This window comes from Zophobas morio, unplaced genomic scaffold (assembly GCF_036711695.1).
Source record: "Zophobas morio isolate AGI-343-1 ecotype UQ-CSIRO unplaced genomic scaffold, CSIRO_AGI_Zmor_V1 ptg000014l, whole genome shotgun sequence".
Taxonomy (NCBI): Eukaryota; Metazoa; Arthropoda; class Insecta; order Coleoptera; family Tenebrionidae; genus Zophobas; species Zophobas morio.
The window spans coordinates 23,678,812-23,694,121 of record NW_026972119.1 but is presented as its reverse complement, the minus strand read 5'-3'; the positions used below and the strand labels follow the sequence as shown (position 1 = coordinate 23,694,121).

Sequence of the window (15,310 nt, the reverse complement as noted above, 5' to 3'; positions counted from 1 at the left end):
TTTGTATTTTTTAATTAATTAAGTTATTTATTTTATAGGTAATTGTAGTTTTTTACTTTTTCCATTTGTTCATGTAGGTTTTAGTTATAGTTTATTATCTTTTATGTTTTTATATTAGTTAAGTTAAATTTATTTTATAGGTAATTATTGTTGTTGTTTTGTAGGTTTAATATAGATTTTCTTTTTTAATACAATGCACATATTCCAAATACGATTTTGTTTAATTTTTCTCTATACCGCATTCGAAAAAAAAGGCCCATGTCCGTAGCCGTGTTATTTTTTTAGAATACAGGATTGTGTGACGTCAGATTAAATCGTTTTAAATATGCTACGTTCCTGATTAATTACCAATACTTAACGTTCATTTGTTTTTGCCTATGACATTCAACTTTTTTTTTAATACACCGTATACATTGTTTAGAGATTCTTCTAGTTTTTTTTTGAATTCTTTGATTTAGCATATGCCATATTTTACTCAAAAGCTGCTCGGAAGCTGTGATAAAAACGAATTTAATTTTTGTGTCAAAACTGCTATTGATGTATTTCTTATTTTTATTTTTTTTATTTGCGTCCACAAATTCAAGTTACTTTTTTTAAATATTAAATTATTATTTATACATCACAGAATTCAGAAAAAAATCGTTACATGAATCTCTAAAAAATGGGAGATATTAAAAAAAATTAAATGTAGAGAAAACCAAATAAACATTAAATCATTAATTTTTCGAATAAGATCATAGTATATTTCAACCGATTTAATTTGACGTATCACACAATGCAGTATTCGAAAAAAAAGAAAGACAGCAATGGGCCGGGTTTTTTTTTTCGAATACCTATGCGATAGTTCTGAGCATGACCTTCCCTATGAAGTGATCGGATTCAAGCAAAAGGGAAACTAAGACCATTGACCGAAGACCCGAAAGACCGAATGATTCATCTATAGATCCCTGAGCCTTGAATGATTAAGAACGAAGTGAACGGTGAACGAAATGACCGAAATGACCGAATTGAACGAAATGAACGAAATGAACGAAATGAACGAAATGAACGACATTTGACGACCGGGTCTTCGTAGGGACCGAACGATGAACGATCCGTTCGTAGTGATGACCGAATCTGCCCATCCCTACAACCTGATGTACCCAGAGAATATTGTGCCGTTTAGGTTCTATGGATTTACTCAATGACTGGTTTAATAATAATTTCAGTACCCGTGCCGACCAATCACAATAAAGCACATCGGCGCTCAATTTAAACTGGTGCAAATTTGAATATTACTAGTTTTGTCGTGTGATCTAAGCATACAATTTTTTTCCAAATTTAACAAAATACATTTTCTTGTAGATTGGAGCTCTAGAACTCACTTCCGGCGTCGTTTCTTTGACAATTGCAACCGTTTTTCCAGAATCGACCGTTGAAATATCGAAAATTTTAGAAATCTTCAAAAATTCGCATTTCGTACCGATTTTTTCGAAAACGTTGCTCCGTGACCATCAACGCGCTATATTTTTAGAATCAGCATGTCGAGATCTACGTCCCTGAATTGTTTCACAATTTTTAGACTACTTTTTTAAAAGTGAAAATTTTCCAATGGTCCCCCCTTCTTCTAATTTCGGCCAAATTTTGACATTTTCGAAACTTAACTAAACACATTTTCTTGTAGATTTCGAGCTCTAGAACTCACTTCCGGCATCATTTCTTTGATAACTGCAACCGTCGTTCTGGAATCGATCGTTGAAATATCGAAAATTTTAGAGAAATCTTCAAAAATTCGCATTTCGTACCAATTCTTTCGAAAATGTTGCTCCGTGACCATCAACACACCATATTTTTGTAATTAGCATGTCGAGATCTACGTCCCTGAATTTTTTCACAATTTTTAGACAACTTTTTTAAAAGTGAAAATTTTCCAATGGTCCCCCCTTCTTCAAATTTCGGACAAATTTTGACATTTTCAAAACTCAATTAAACACATTTTCTTGTAGATTTCGAGCTGTAGAACTCACTTCCGGCATCATTTCTTTGATAACTGCAACCGTTGTTCCGGAATCGACCGTTGAAATATCGAAAATTTTAGAAATCTTCAAAAATTCGTCTTTCCTACCGATTATTTCGAAAATGTTACTCCGTGACCATCAACATTGTATATTTTTAGAATCAGCATGTCGAGATCTACGTCCCTGAATTTTTTCACAATTTTTAGACAACTTTTTTAAAAGTGAAAATTTTCCAATGGTCCCCCCTTCTTCAAATTTCGGCCAAATTTTGACATTTTCAAAACTTAACTAAACACATTTTCTTGCAGATTTAGAGCTCTAGACCTCACTTCCGGCATCGTTTCTTTGATAACTGCAACCGTTTTTCCGGAATCGACCGTTGAAAATCGAAAATTTTAGAAATCTTCAAAAATTCGCCTTTCCTACCGATTATTTCGAAAATGTTACTCCGTGACCATAAACATTGTGTATTTTTGTAATCAGCATGTCGAGATCTACGTCCCTGAATTTTTTCACAATTTTTAGACAACTTTTTTAAAAGTGAAAATTTTCCGATTGTCCCCCCTTCTTCAAATTTCGGCCAAATTTTGACATTTTCGAAATAAGTTTGTTAGTTAAGACTAAACACATTTTCTTGTAGATTTCGAGCTCTAGAACTCACTTCCGGCATCGTTTCTTTGATAACTGCAACCGTTTTTCCGGAATCGACCGTTGAAATATCGAAAATTGTAGAAATCTTCAAAAATTCGCATTTAGTACCGATTCTTTCGAAAATGTTGCTCCGTGACCATCAACATACTATATTTTTGTAATCAGCATGTCGAGATCTACGTCCCTGAATTTTTTCACAATTTTTTGACAACTTTTTTAAAAGTGAAAATTTTCCAATGGTCAAATTTTGACATTTTCGAAACTTAACTAAACACATTTTCTTGTAGATTTCGAGCTCTAGAACTCACTTCCGGCATCGTTTCTTTGATAACTGCAACCGTTTTTCCGGAATCGACCGTTGAAATATCGAAAATTTTAGAAATCTTCAAAAATTCGCCTTTCCTATCGATTATTTCGAAAATGTTACTCCGTGACCATCAACATTGTATATTTTTGGAATCAGCATGTCGAGATCTACGTCCCTGGATTTTTTCACAATTTTTAGACAACTTTTTTAAAAGTGAAAATTTTCCAATGGTCCCCCCTTCTTCAAATTTCGGACAAATTTTGACATTTTCGAAACTTAACTAAACACATTTTCTTGTATATTTCGAGCTCTAGAACTCACTTCCGGCATCGTTTCTTTGATAACTGCAACCGTTGTTCCGGAATCGATCGTTGAAATATCGAAAATTTTAGAAATCTTCAAAAATTCGCCTTTCCCATCGATTATTTCGAAAATGTTACTCCGTGACCATCAACATTGTATATTTTTGGAATCAGCATGTCGAGATCTATGTCTCTGAATTTTTTCATAATTTTTAGACAACTTTTTGAAAGTGAAAATTTTCCAATGGTCCCCCCTTCCTCAAAGCTCGGCCAAATTTTGACATTTTCGAAACTTAACCAAACACATTTTCTTGTAGATTTCGAGCTGTAGAACTCATTTCCGGTATCGTTTCTTTTATAAGTGCAACCGTTTTTCCGGAATCGACCGTTGAATTACCGAAAATTGTAGAAATCTTCAAAAATTCGCATTTCGTACCGATTATTTCGAAAATGTTACTCCGTGACCATCAACATTGTATATTTTTGTAATCAGCATGTCGAGATCTACGTCCCTGAATTTTTTCACAATTTTTAGACAACTTTTTTAAAAGTGAAAATTTTCCAATGGTCCCCCCTTCTTCAAATTTCGGACAAATTTTGACATTTTCAAAACTCAATTAAACACATTTTCTTGTAGATTTCGAGCTGTAGAACTCACTTCCGGCATCATTTCTTTGATAACTGCAACCGTTGTTCCGGAATCGACCGTTGAAATATCGAAAATTTTAGAAATCTTCAAAAATTCGTCTTTCCTACCGATTATTTCGAAAATGTTACTCCGTGACCATCAACATTGTATATTTTTAGAATCAGCATGTCGAGATCTACGTCCCTGAATTTTTTCACAATTTTTAGACAACTTTTTTAAAAGTGAAAATTTTCCAATGGTCCCCCCTTCTTCAAATTTCGGCCAAATTTTGACATTTTCAAAACTTAACTAAACACATTTTCTTGCAGATTTAGAGCTCTAGACCTCACTTCCGGCATCGTTTCTTTGATAACTGCAACCGTTTTTCCGGAATCGACCGTTGAAAATCGAAAATTTTAGAAATCTTCAAAAATTCGCCTTTCCTACCGATTATTTCGAAAATGTTACTCCGTGACCATAAACATTGTGTATTTTTGTAATCAGCATGTCGAGATCTACGTCCCTGAATTTTTTCACAATTTTTAGACAACTTTTTTAAAAGTGAAAATTTTCCGATTGTCCCCCCTTCTTCAAATTTCGGCCAAATTTTGACATTTTCGAAATAAGTTTGTTAGTTAAGACTAAACACATTTTCTTGTAGATTTCGAGCTCTAGAACTCACTTCCGGCATCGTTTCTTTGATAACTGCAACCGTTTTTCCGGAATCGACCGTTGAAATATCGAAAATTGTAGAAATCTTCAAAAATTCGCATTTAGTACCGATTCTTTCGAAAATGTTGCTCCGTGACCATCAACATACTATATTTTTGTAATCAGCATGTCGAGATCTACGTCCCTGAATTTTTTCACAATTTTTTGACAACTTTTTTAAAAGTGAAAATTTTCCAATGGTCAAATTTTGACATTTTCGAAACTTAACTAAACACATTTTCTTGTAGATTTCGAGCTCTAGAACTCACTTCCGGCATCGTTTCTTTGATAACTGCAACCGTTTTTCCGGAATCGACCGTTGAAATATCGAAAATTTTAGAAATCTTCAAAAATTCGCCTTTCCTATCGATTATTTCGAAAATGTTACTCCGTGACCATCAACATTGTATATTTTTGGAATCAGCATGTCGAGATCTACGTCCCTGGATTTTTTCACAATTTTTAGACAACTTTTTTAAAAGTGAAAATTTTCCAATGGTCCCCCCTTCTTCAAATTTCGGACAAATTTTGACATTTTCGAAACTTAACTAAACACATTTTCTTGTATATTTCGAGCTCTAGAACTCACTTCCGGCATCGTTTCTTTGATAACTGCAACCGTTGTTCCGGAATCGATCGTTGAAATATCGAAAATTTTAGAAATCTTCAAAAATTCGCCTTTCCCATCGATTATTTCGAAAATGTTACTCCGTGACCATCAACATTGTATATTTTTGGAATCAGCATGTCGAGATCTATGTCTCTGAATTTTTTCATAATTTTTAGACAACTTTTTGAAAGTGAAAATTTTCCAATGGTCCCCCCTTCCTCAAAGCTCGGCCAAATTTTGACATTTTCGAAACTTAACCAAACACATTTTCTTGTAGATTTCGAGCTGTAGAACTCATTTCCGGTATCGTTTCTTTTATAAGTGCAACCGTTTTTCCGGAATCGACCGTTGAATTACCGAAAATTGTAGAAATCTTCAAAAATTCGCATTTCGTACCGATTATTTCGAAAATGTTACTCCGTGACCATCAACATTGTATATTTTTGTAATCAGCATGTCGAGATCTACGTCCCTGAATTTTTTCACAATTTTTAGACAACTTTTTTAAAAGTGAAAATTTTCCAATGGTCAAATTTTGACATTTTCGAAACTTAACTAAACACATTTTCTTGTAGATTTCGAGCTCTAGAACTCACTTCCGGCATCGTTTCTTTGATAACTGCAACCGTTTTTCCGGAATCGACCGTTGAAATATCGAAAATTTTAGAAATCTTCAAAAATTCGCCTTTCCTATCGATTATTTCGAAAATGTTACTCCGTGACCATCAACATTGTATATTTTTGGAATCAGCATGTCGAGATCTACGTCCCTGGATTTTTTCACAATTTTTAGACAACTTTTTTAAAAGTGAAAATTTTCCAATGGTCCCCCCTTCTTCAAATTTCGGACAAATTTTGACATTTTCGAAACTTAACTAAACACATTTTCTTGTATATTTCGAGCTCTAGAACTCACTTCCGGCATCGCTTCTTTGATAACTGCAACCGTTTTTCCGGAATCGACCGTTGAAATATCGAAAATTTTAGAAATCTTCAAAAATTCGCCTTTCCTATCGATTATTTCGAAAATGTTACTCCGTGACCATCAACATTGTATATTTTTGGAATCAGCATGTCGAGATCTACGTCCCTGGATTTTTTCACAATTTTTAGACAACTTTTTTAAAAGTGAAAATTTTCCAATGGTCCCCCCTTCTTCAAATTTCGGACAAATTTTGACATTTTCGAAACTTAACTAAACACATTTTCTTGTATATTTCGAGCTCTAGAACTCACTTCCGGCATCGTTTCTTTGATAACTGCAACCGTTGTTCCGGAATCGATCGTTGAAATATCGAAAATTTTAGAAATCTTCAAAAATTCGCCTTTCCCATCGATTATTTCGAAAATGTTACTCCGTGACCATCAACATTGTATATTTTTGGAATCAGCATGTCGAGATCTATGTCTCTGAATTTTTTCATAATTTTTAGACAACTTTTTGAAAGTGAAAATTTTCCAATGGTCCCCCCTTCTTCAAATCTCGGCCAAATTTTGACATTTTCGAAACTTAACCAAACACATTTTCTTGTAGATTTCGAGCTGTAGAACTCATTTCCGGTATCGTTTCTTTTATAAGTGCAACCGTTTTTCCGGAATCGACCGTTGAATTACCGAAAATTGTAGAAATCTTCAAAAATTCGCATTTCGTACCGATTATTTCGAAAATGTTACTCCGTGACCATCAACATTGTATATTTTTGTAATCAGCATGTCGAGATCTACGTCCCTGAATTTTTTCACAATTTTTAGACAACTTTTTTAAAAGTGAAAATTTTCCAATGGTCAAATTTTGACATTTTCGAAACTTAACTAAACACATTTTCTTGTAGATTTCGAGCTCTAGAACTCACTTCCGGCATCGTTTCTTTGATAACTGCAACCGTTTTTCCGGAATCGACCGTTGAAATATCGAAAATTTTAGAAATCTTCAAAAATTCGCCTTTCCTATCGATTATTTCGAAAATGTTACTCCGTGACCATCAACATTGTATATTTTTGGAATCAGCATGTCGAGATCTACGTCCCTGGATTTTTTCACAATTTTTAGACAACTTTTTTAAAAGTGAAAATTTTCCAATGGTCCCCCCTTCTTCAAATTTCGGACAAATTTTGACATTTTCGAAACTTAACTAAACACATTTTCTTGTATATTTCGAGCTCTAGAACTCACTTCCGGCATCGCTTCTTTGATAACTGCAACCGTTTTTCCGGAATCGACCGTTGAAATATCGAAAATTTTAGAAATCTTCAAAAATTCGCCTTTTCTGCCGATTATTTCGAAAATGTTACTCCGTGACCATCAACATTGTATATTTTTGTAATCAGCATGTCGAGATCTACGTCCCTGAATTTTTTCACAATTTTTAGACAACTTTTTTAAAAGTGAAAATTTTCCAATTGTCCCCCCTTCTTCAAATTTCGGCCAAATTTTGACATTTTCGAAATAAGTTTGTTAGTTAAGACTAAACACATTTTCTTGTAGATTTCGAGCTCTAGAACTCACTTCCGGCATCGTTTCTTTGATAACTGCAACCGTTTTTCCGGAATCGACCGTTGAAATATCGAAAATTGTAGAAATCTTCAAAAATTCGCATTTAGTACCGATTCTTTCGAAAATGTTGCTCCGTGACCATCAACATACTATATTTTTGTAATCAGCATGTCGAGATCTACGTCCCTGAATTTTTTCACAATTTTTAGACAACTTTTTTAAAAGTGAAAATTTTCCAATGGTCCCCCCTTCTTCAAATTTCGGCCAAATTTTGACATTTTCAAAACTTAACTGAACACATTTTCTTGTAGATTTCGAGCTCTAGAACTCACTTCCGGCATCGTTTCTTTGATAACTGCAACCGTTTTTCCGGAATCGACCGTTGAAATATCGAAAATTGTAGAAATCTTCAAAAATTCGCATTTAGTACCGATTCTTTCGAAAATGTTGCTCCGTGACCATCAACATACTATATTTTTGTAATCAGCATGTCGAGATCTACGTCCCTGAATTTTTTCACAATTTTTTGACAACTTTTTTAAAAGTGAAAATTTTCCAATGGTCCCCCCTTCTTCAAATTTCGGCCAAATTTTGACATTTTCGAAACTCAACTAAACACATTTTCTTGTAGATTTCGAGCTCTAGAACTCACTTCCGGCATCGTTTCTTTGATAACTGCAACCGTTGTTCCGGAATCGATCGTTGAAATATCGAAAATTTTAGAAATCTTCAAAAATTCGCCTTTCCCATCGATTATTTCGAAAATGTTACTCCGTGACCATCAACATTGTATATTTTTGGAATCAGCATGTCGAGATCTATGTCTCTGAATTTTTTCATAATTTTTAGACAACTTTTTGAAAGTGAAAATTTTCCAATGGTCCCCCCTTCTTCAAATCTCGGCCAAATTTTGACATTTTCGAAACTTAACCAAACACATTTTCTTGTAGATTTCGAGCTGTAGAACTCATTTCCGGTATCGTTTCTTTTATAAGTGCAACCGTTTTACCGGAATCGACCGTTGAATTACCGAAAATTGTAGAAATCTTCAAAAATTCGCATTTCGTACCGATTATTTCGAAAATGTTACTCCGTGACCATCAACATTGTATATTTTTGTAATCAGCATGTCGAGATCTACGTCCCTGAATTTTTTCACAATTTTTAGACAACTTTTTTAAAAGTGAAAATTTTCCAATGGTCAAATTTTGACATTTTCGAAACTTAACTAAACACATTTTCTTGTAGATTTCGAGCTCTAGAACTCACTTCCGGCATCGTTTCTTTGATAACTGCAACCGTTTTTCCGTAATCGACCGTTGAAATATCGAAAATTTTAGAAATCTTCAAAAATTCGCCTTTCCTATCGATTATTTCGAAAATGTTACTCCGTGACCATCAACATTGTATATTTTTGGAATCAGCATGTCGAGATCTACGTCCCTGGATTTTTTCACAATTTTTAGACAACTTTTTTAAAAGTGAAAATTTTCCAATGGTCCCCCCTTCTTCAAATTTCGGACAAATTTTGACATTTTCGAAACTTAACTAAACACATTTTCTTGTATATTTCGAGCTCTAGAACTCACTTCCGGCATCGCTTCTTTGATAACTGCAACCGTTTTTCCGGAATCGACCGTTGAAATATCGAAAATTTTAGAAATCTTCAAAAATTCGCCTTTTCTGCCGATTATTTCGAAAATGTTACTCCGTGACCATCAACATTGTATATTTTTGTAATCAGCATGTCGAGATCTACGTCCCTGAATTTTTTCACAATTTTTAGACAACTTTTTTAAAAGTGAAAATTTTCCAATTGTCCCCCCTTCTTCAAATCTCGGCCAAATTTTGACATTTTCGAAACTTAACCAAACACATTTTCTTGTAGATTTCGAGCTGTAGAACTCATTTCCGGTATCGTTTCTTTTATAAGTGCAACCGTTTTTCCGGAATCGACCGTTGAATTACCGAAAATGGTAGAAATCTTCAAAAATTCGCATTTCGTACCGATTATTTCGAAAATGTTACTCCGTGACCATCAACATTGTATATTTTTAGAATCAGCATGTCGAGATCTACGTCCCTGAATTTTTTCACAATTTTTAGACAACTTTTTTAAAAGTAAAAATTTTCCAATGGTCCCCCCTTCTTCAAATTTCGGACAAATTTTGACATTTTCGAAACTTAACTAAACACATTTTCTTGTAGATTTCGAGCTCTAGAACTCACTTCCGGCATCGTTTCTTTGATAACTGCAACCGTTGTTCCGGAATCGATCGTTGAAATATCGAAAATTTTAGAAATCTTCAAAAATTCGCATTTCGTACCGATTATTTCGAAAATGTTACTCCGTGACCATCAACATCGTATATTTTTGGAATCAGCATGTCGAGATCTATGTCTCTGAATTTTTTCATAATTTTTAGACAACTTTTTGAAAGTGAAAATTTTACAATGGTCCCCCCTTCTTCAAATCTCGGCCAAATTTTGACATTTTCGAAACTTAACCAAACACATTTTCTTGTAGATTTCGAGCTCTAGAACTCACTTGCGGCATCATTTCTTTGATAACTGCAACCGTCGTTCCGGAATCGATAGTTGAAATATCGAAAATTTCAGAAATCTTAAAAAATTCGGATTTCATACCGATTCTTTCGAAAATCTTGCTCCGTGACCATCAACACGCTATATTTTTGGAATCAGCATGTCGAGGTCTACGTCCCTGAATTTTTTCACAATTTTTAGACAACTTTTTGAAAAGTGAAAATTTTTCAATGGTCCCCCCTTCTTCAAATTTCGGCCAAATTTTGACATTTTCGAAACTCAACTGAACACATTTTCTTGTAGATTTTGAGCTCTAGAACTCACTTCCGGCATCGTTTCTTTGATAACTGCAACCGTTGTTCCGGAATCGACCGTTGAAATATCGAAAATTTTAGAAATCTTCAAAAATTCGCCTTTTCTGCCGATTATTTCGAAAATGTTACTCCGTGACCATCAACATTCTGTATTTTTGTAATCAGCATGTCGAGATCTACGTCCCTGAATTTTTTCACAATTTTTAGACAACTTTTTTAAAAGTGAAAATTTTCCAATGGTCCCCCCTTCTTCAAATTTCGGCCAAATTTTGACATTTTCGAAACTTAACTAAAGACATTTTCTTGTAGATTTCGAGCTCTAGAACTCACTTCCGGCATCGTTTCTTTGATAACTGCAACCGTTGTTCCGGAATCGATCGTTGAAATATCGAAAATTGTAGAAATCTTCAAAAATTCGCCTTTTCTACCGATTGTTTCGAAAATGTTACTCCGTGACCATCAACATTGTATATTTTTGGAATCAGCATGTCGAGATCTATGTCTCTGAATTTTTTCACAATTTTTAGACAACTTTTTTAAAAGTGAAAATTTTCCAATGGTCCCCCCTTCTTCAAATTTCGGCCAAATTTTGACATTTTCGAAAATTAACTAAACACATTTTCTTGTAGATCTCGAGCTCTAGAACTCACTTCCGGCATCGTTTCTTTGAAAACTGCAACCGTTTTTCCGTAATCGACCGTTGAAATATCGAAAATTTCAGAAATCTTCAAAAATTCGCCTTTCCTATCGATTATTTCGAAAATGTTACTCGGTGACCATCAACATTGTATATTTTTGGAATCAGCATGTCGAGATCTACGTCCCTGAATTTTTTCACAATTTTTAGACAACTTTTTTAAAAGTGAAAATTTTCCAATGGTTCCCCCTTCTTCAAATTTCGGCCAAATTTTGACATTTTCGAAACTTAACTAAACACATTTTCTTGTAGATTTCGAGCTCTGGAACTCACTTCCGGCATCCTTTCTTTGATAACTGCAACCGTTTTTCCGGAATCGACCGTTGAAATATCGAAAATTTTAGAAATCTTTAAAAATTCGTCTTTCCTACCGATTATTTCGAAAATGTTACTCCGTGACCATCAACATTGTATATTTTTGGAATCAGCATGTCGAGATCTACGTCTCTGAATTTTTTCATAATTTTTAGACAACTTTTTGAAAGTGAAAATTTTCCAATGGTCCCCCCTTCTTCAATTTTCGGCCAAATTTTGACATTTTCTAAACTTAACTAAATACATTTTCTTGTAGAATCGTTTCTTTGATAAGTGCAACCGTTTTTCCGGAATCGATCGTTGAAATATCGAAAATTTCAGAAATCTTAAAAAATTCGGATTTCATACCGATTCTTTCGAAAATGTTGCTCCGTGGCCATCAACACGCTATATTTTTGGAATCAGCATGTCGAGATCTACGTCCCTGAATTTTTTCACAATTTTTAGACAACTTTTTTAAAAGTGAAAAACTTCCAATGGTCCCCCCTTCTTCAAATTTCGGCCAAATTTTGACATTTTCGAAACTTAAGTAAACACATTTTCTTGTTGATTTCGAGCTCTAGAACTCACTTCCGGCATCGTTTCTTTGATAACTGCAACCGTTTTTCCGGAACCGACCGTTGAAATATCGAAAATTTTAGAAATCTTCAAAAATTCGCATTTCCTACCGATTATTTCGAAAATGTTACTCCGTGACCATCGACATTGTATATTTTTGGAATCAGTATGTCGAGATCTACGTCCCTGAATTTTTTCACAATTTTTAGACAACTTTTTTAAAAGTGAAAATTTTCCAATGGTCCCCCCTTCTTCAAATTTCGGCCAAATTTTGACATTTTCGAAACTCAACTAAGCACATTTTCTTGTAGATTTCGAGCTCTAGAACTCACTTCCGGTATCGTTTCTTTTATAAGTGCAACCGTTTTTCCGGACTCGACCGTTAAAATATCGAAAATTGTAGAAATCTTCAAAAATTCGCATTTAGTACCGATTCTTTCGAAAATGTTGCTCCGTGACCATCAACATTGTATATTTTTGGAATCAGCATGTCGAGATCTACGTCCCTGAATTTTTTCACAATTTTTAGACAACTTTTTTAAAAGTGAAAATTTTCCAATGGTCCCCCATTTTTCAAATTTCGGCCAAATTTTGACATTTTCTAAACTTAACTAAACACATTTTCTTGTAGATTTCGAGCTCTAGAACTCACTTCCGGTATCGTTTCTTTTATAAGTGCAACCGTTTTTCCGGAATCGACCGTTGAAATATCGAAAATTTTAGAAATCTTCAAAAATTCGCCTTTCCTACCGATTATTTCGAAAATGTTACTCCGTGACCATCGACATTGTATATTTTTGGAATCAGTATGTCGAGATCTACGTCCCTGAATTTTTTCACAATTTTTAGACAACTTTTTTAAAAGTGAAAATTTTCCAATGGTCCCCCCTTCTTCAAATTTCGGCCAAATTTTGACATTTTCGAAACTTAACTAAACACATTTTCTTGTAGATTTCGAGCTCTAGAACTCACTTCCGGCATCGTTTCTTTGATAACTGCAACCGTTGTTCCGGAATCGATCGTTGAAATATCGAAAATTTTAGAAATCTTCAAAAATTCGCCTTTCCCATCGATTATTTCGAAAATGTTACTCCGTGACCATCAACATTGTATATTTTTGGAATCAGCATGTCGAGATCTATGTCTCTGAATTTTTTCATAATTTTTACACAACTTTTTGAAAGTGAAAATTTTCCAATGGTCCCCCCTTCTTCAAATCTCGGCCAAATTTTGACATTTTCGAAACTTAACCAAACACATTTTCTTGTAGATTTCGAGCTCTAGAACTCATTTCCAGCATCGTTTCTTTGAAAAGTGCAACCGTTTTTCCGAAATCGACCGGTGAAATATCGAAATTTTTAGAAATTTTCAAAATTTCGCATTTCGTACTGATTCTTTCGAAAATGTTGCTCCGTGGTCATCAACATGCTATATTTTTGGAATCAGCATGTCAATAATAATAACAGTAATAATAATAATTCTAATTTTGTTCGCAGGTGGTGCCGTCGGCCGTCTACACTCCCCCTCCGCCACCGCCGAGATCGAAGGCGACGAGGGCGAAGTGGTCACCATCGACAGCCCCATCATGCCGCAGCACGACATCGTCGCCCTCCTCCAGGAAGCCGCTCCGCTCCCCCAGGACCTCTGCCAAAGCATCCATTCCGATCCAAGAAAGTCCTCCCTCTTGCAATTCGTTCCCTCTTTCATGACCGTCTGGGAGGAGACCTCGGGCGCGTCCACCATCAGCGACAGACACGTCAAGGAGCTCCTCCAGGAGTACCAACAGAAAACCGAAGACGACCTGAACCTCCTCAGCCCCGACAACGACGGTGCCTCCGCGCAGATCACCGACAACACCTACGAGAAATACGAGAAGAGCCACCCGGCCCACGGCGACAAGATGTTCCACCACTTCCTGTCCAAGGTCCAGATGAACCCCAGCCAGATCCTGAGGTACCACCGCGATAACAACTCGCCCCTGCTTTTGTACCCGTTGCAGGGGTTCCAGAATATGTGTAGTTATTGTCAGGGGGAGGTGGTGTTCGAATTCCAAATTCTGCCCACGATTATCCCGAAATTGAGGCTGATCGGGGATGCCAATAATTCTTCAAGACTGGAATTTGGTACTGTTTTAGTGTTTACGTGTCGGCAGAGCTGCTGGTCGACCGACACGAATCTCAAGTATGAGACTGTGGTCGTGCAAACCGAGGTTTATTGAATATTCACGCAATAAATATACATCACACAGCTTGTATTTACTCTGAGTAGGCAATTGGTTTTCGTACAATCTCGAATTGATAGTCAATTAGAGGCGCCATTTGCTGCTGATTATAGAAATAAACTTGAATAAAAAATTGGGGTTTTGTAGGCGTTTTAGATTTGGTTCCAGACGCTTATTCTGTTTTGAGATTAGTGCATCGATGCGACACGTAAGTATGAAACGAAACGAATTAGGAAAATTTTCTGCAACAGCCTTAAGAATGTGTATTTTTTATGTTTACCATCTTTTAAGTAAAAACGTAGTTGTTTAGTCAAGATATGGTTTCAATAATTTGAAAAAAAAACGTCAATTTTGCTTGTTTGAGATTGGTAGAACTGCCAAATTGAGATGTCATAACCTAACTTTCCCGAGAGTTTAAATAAAAGTGACATAGCGCCAAAACTTTGAATCAAGTTTGGCAAGAAGAATTTCGCAGAATTGGAAAAGTGATTCTATTGCCAACTCAAACAGTATTTGTTGATCAGGTTGTGAGAAAATTCAAAATTGTATAAATCTTTTCGTGTTCAATTAAAAAATCACTCAGAGTAGGCGTTGGAATATCATTTGACAGAAACGGCATGTCTGTTCTTACAACATATAACATACAACAGGTTATGTTTGTGTCAAACACCATCAATACCAACTAAAGAAAAATCCATTAAAACATAACCAACTAAACACTAGAGAAGACGTTCAAAATTCCTGCCATGTGCATGTAAGTAAGTTCGTAATGTTTCCAACTGATTTTGGCAATGACATACCCCCTAAGAAAAGAGAGGGTGGGTGGGCGGGGCTAGTAGCTGCCAAGATAAGACTGACTTTGGCAGATGAGGTATTCTCTAAGAAAAGTGAGGGTGGGTGGGCGGGGCTAGTACTTGCTAAGATAAAACTGATTTTGGCAAATGAGATACTTTCCAAGAAA

General features: G+C 35.2%; 1 protein-coding gene across 1 annotated transcript in view; it reads left to right on the top strand.

Annotated features, from left to right (window-relative positions):
- The window catches only part of LOC135128678 (programmed cell death protein 2-like), a 28,301-nt gene extending 13,449 nt beyond the window's left edge, over window positions 1–14,852 (top strand). The window contains exon 4 of the mRNA XM_064055685.1: window positions 13,625–14,852. Within this exon, the coding sequence (XP_063911755.1) occupies window positions 13,625–14,346 (722 nt within the window). The 3' untranslated portion in view covers window positions 14,347–14,852. The remainder of the gene's footprint in view (window positions 1–13,624) is intronic.
- Window positions 14,853–15,310: the final 458 nt, after the last annotated feature.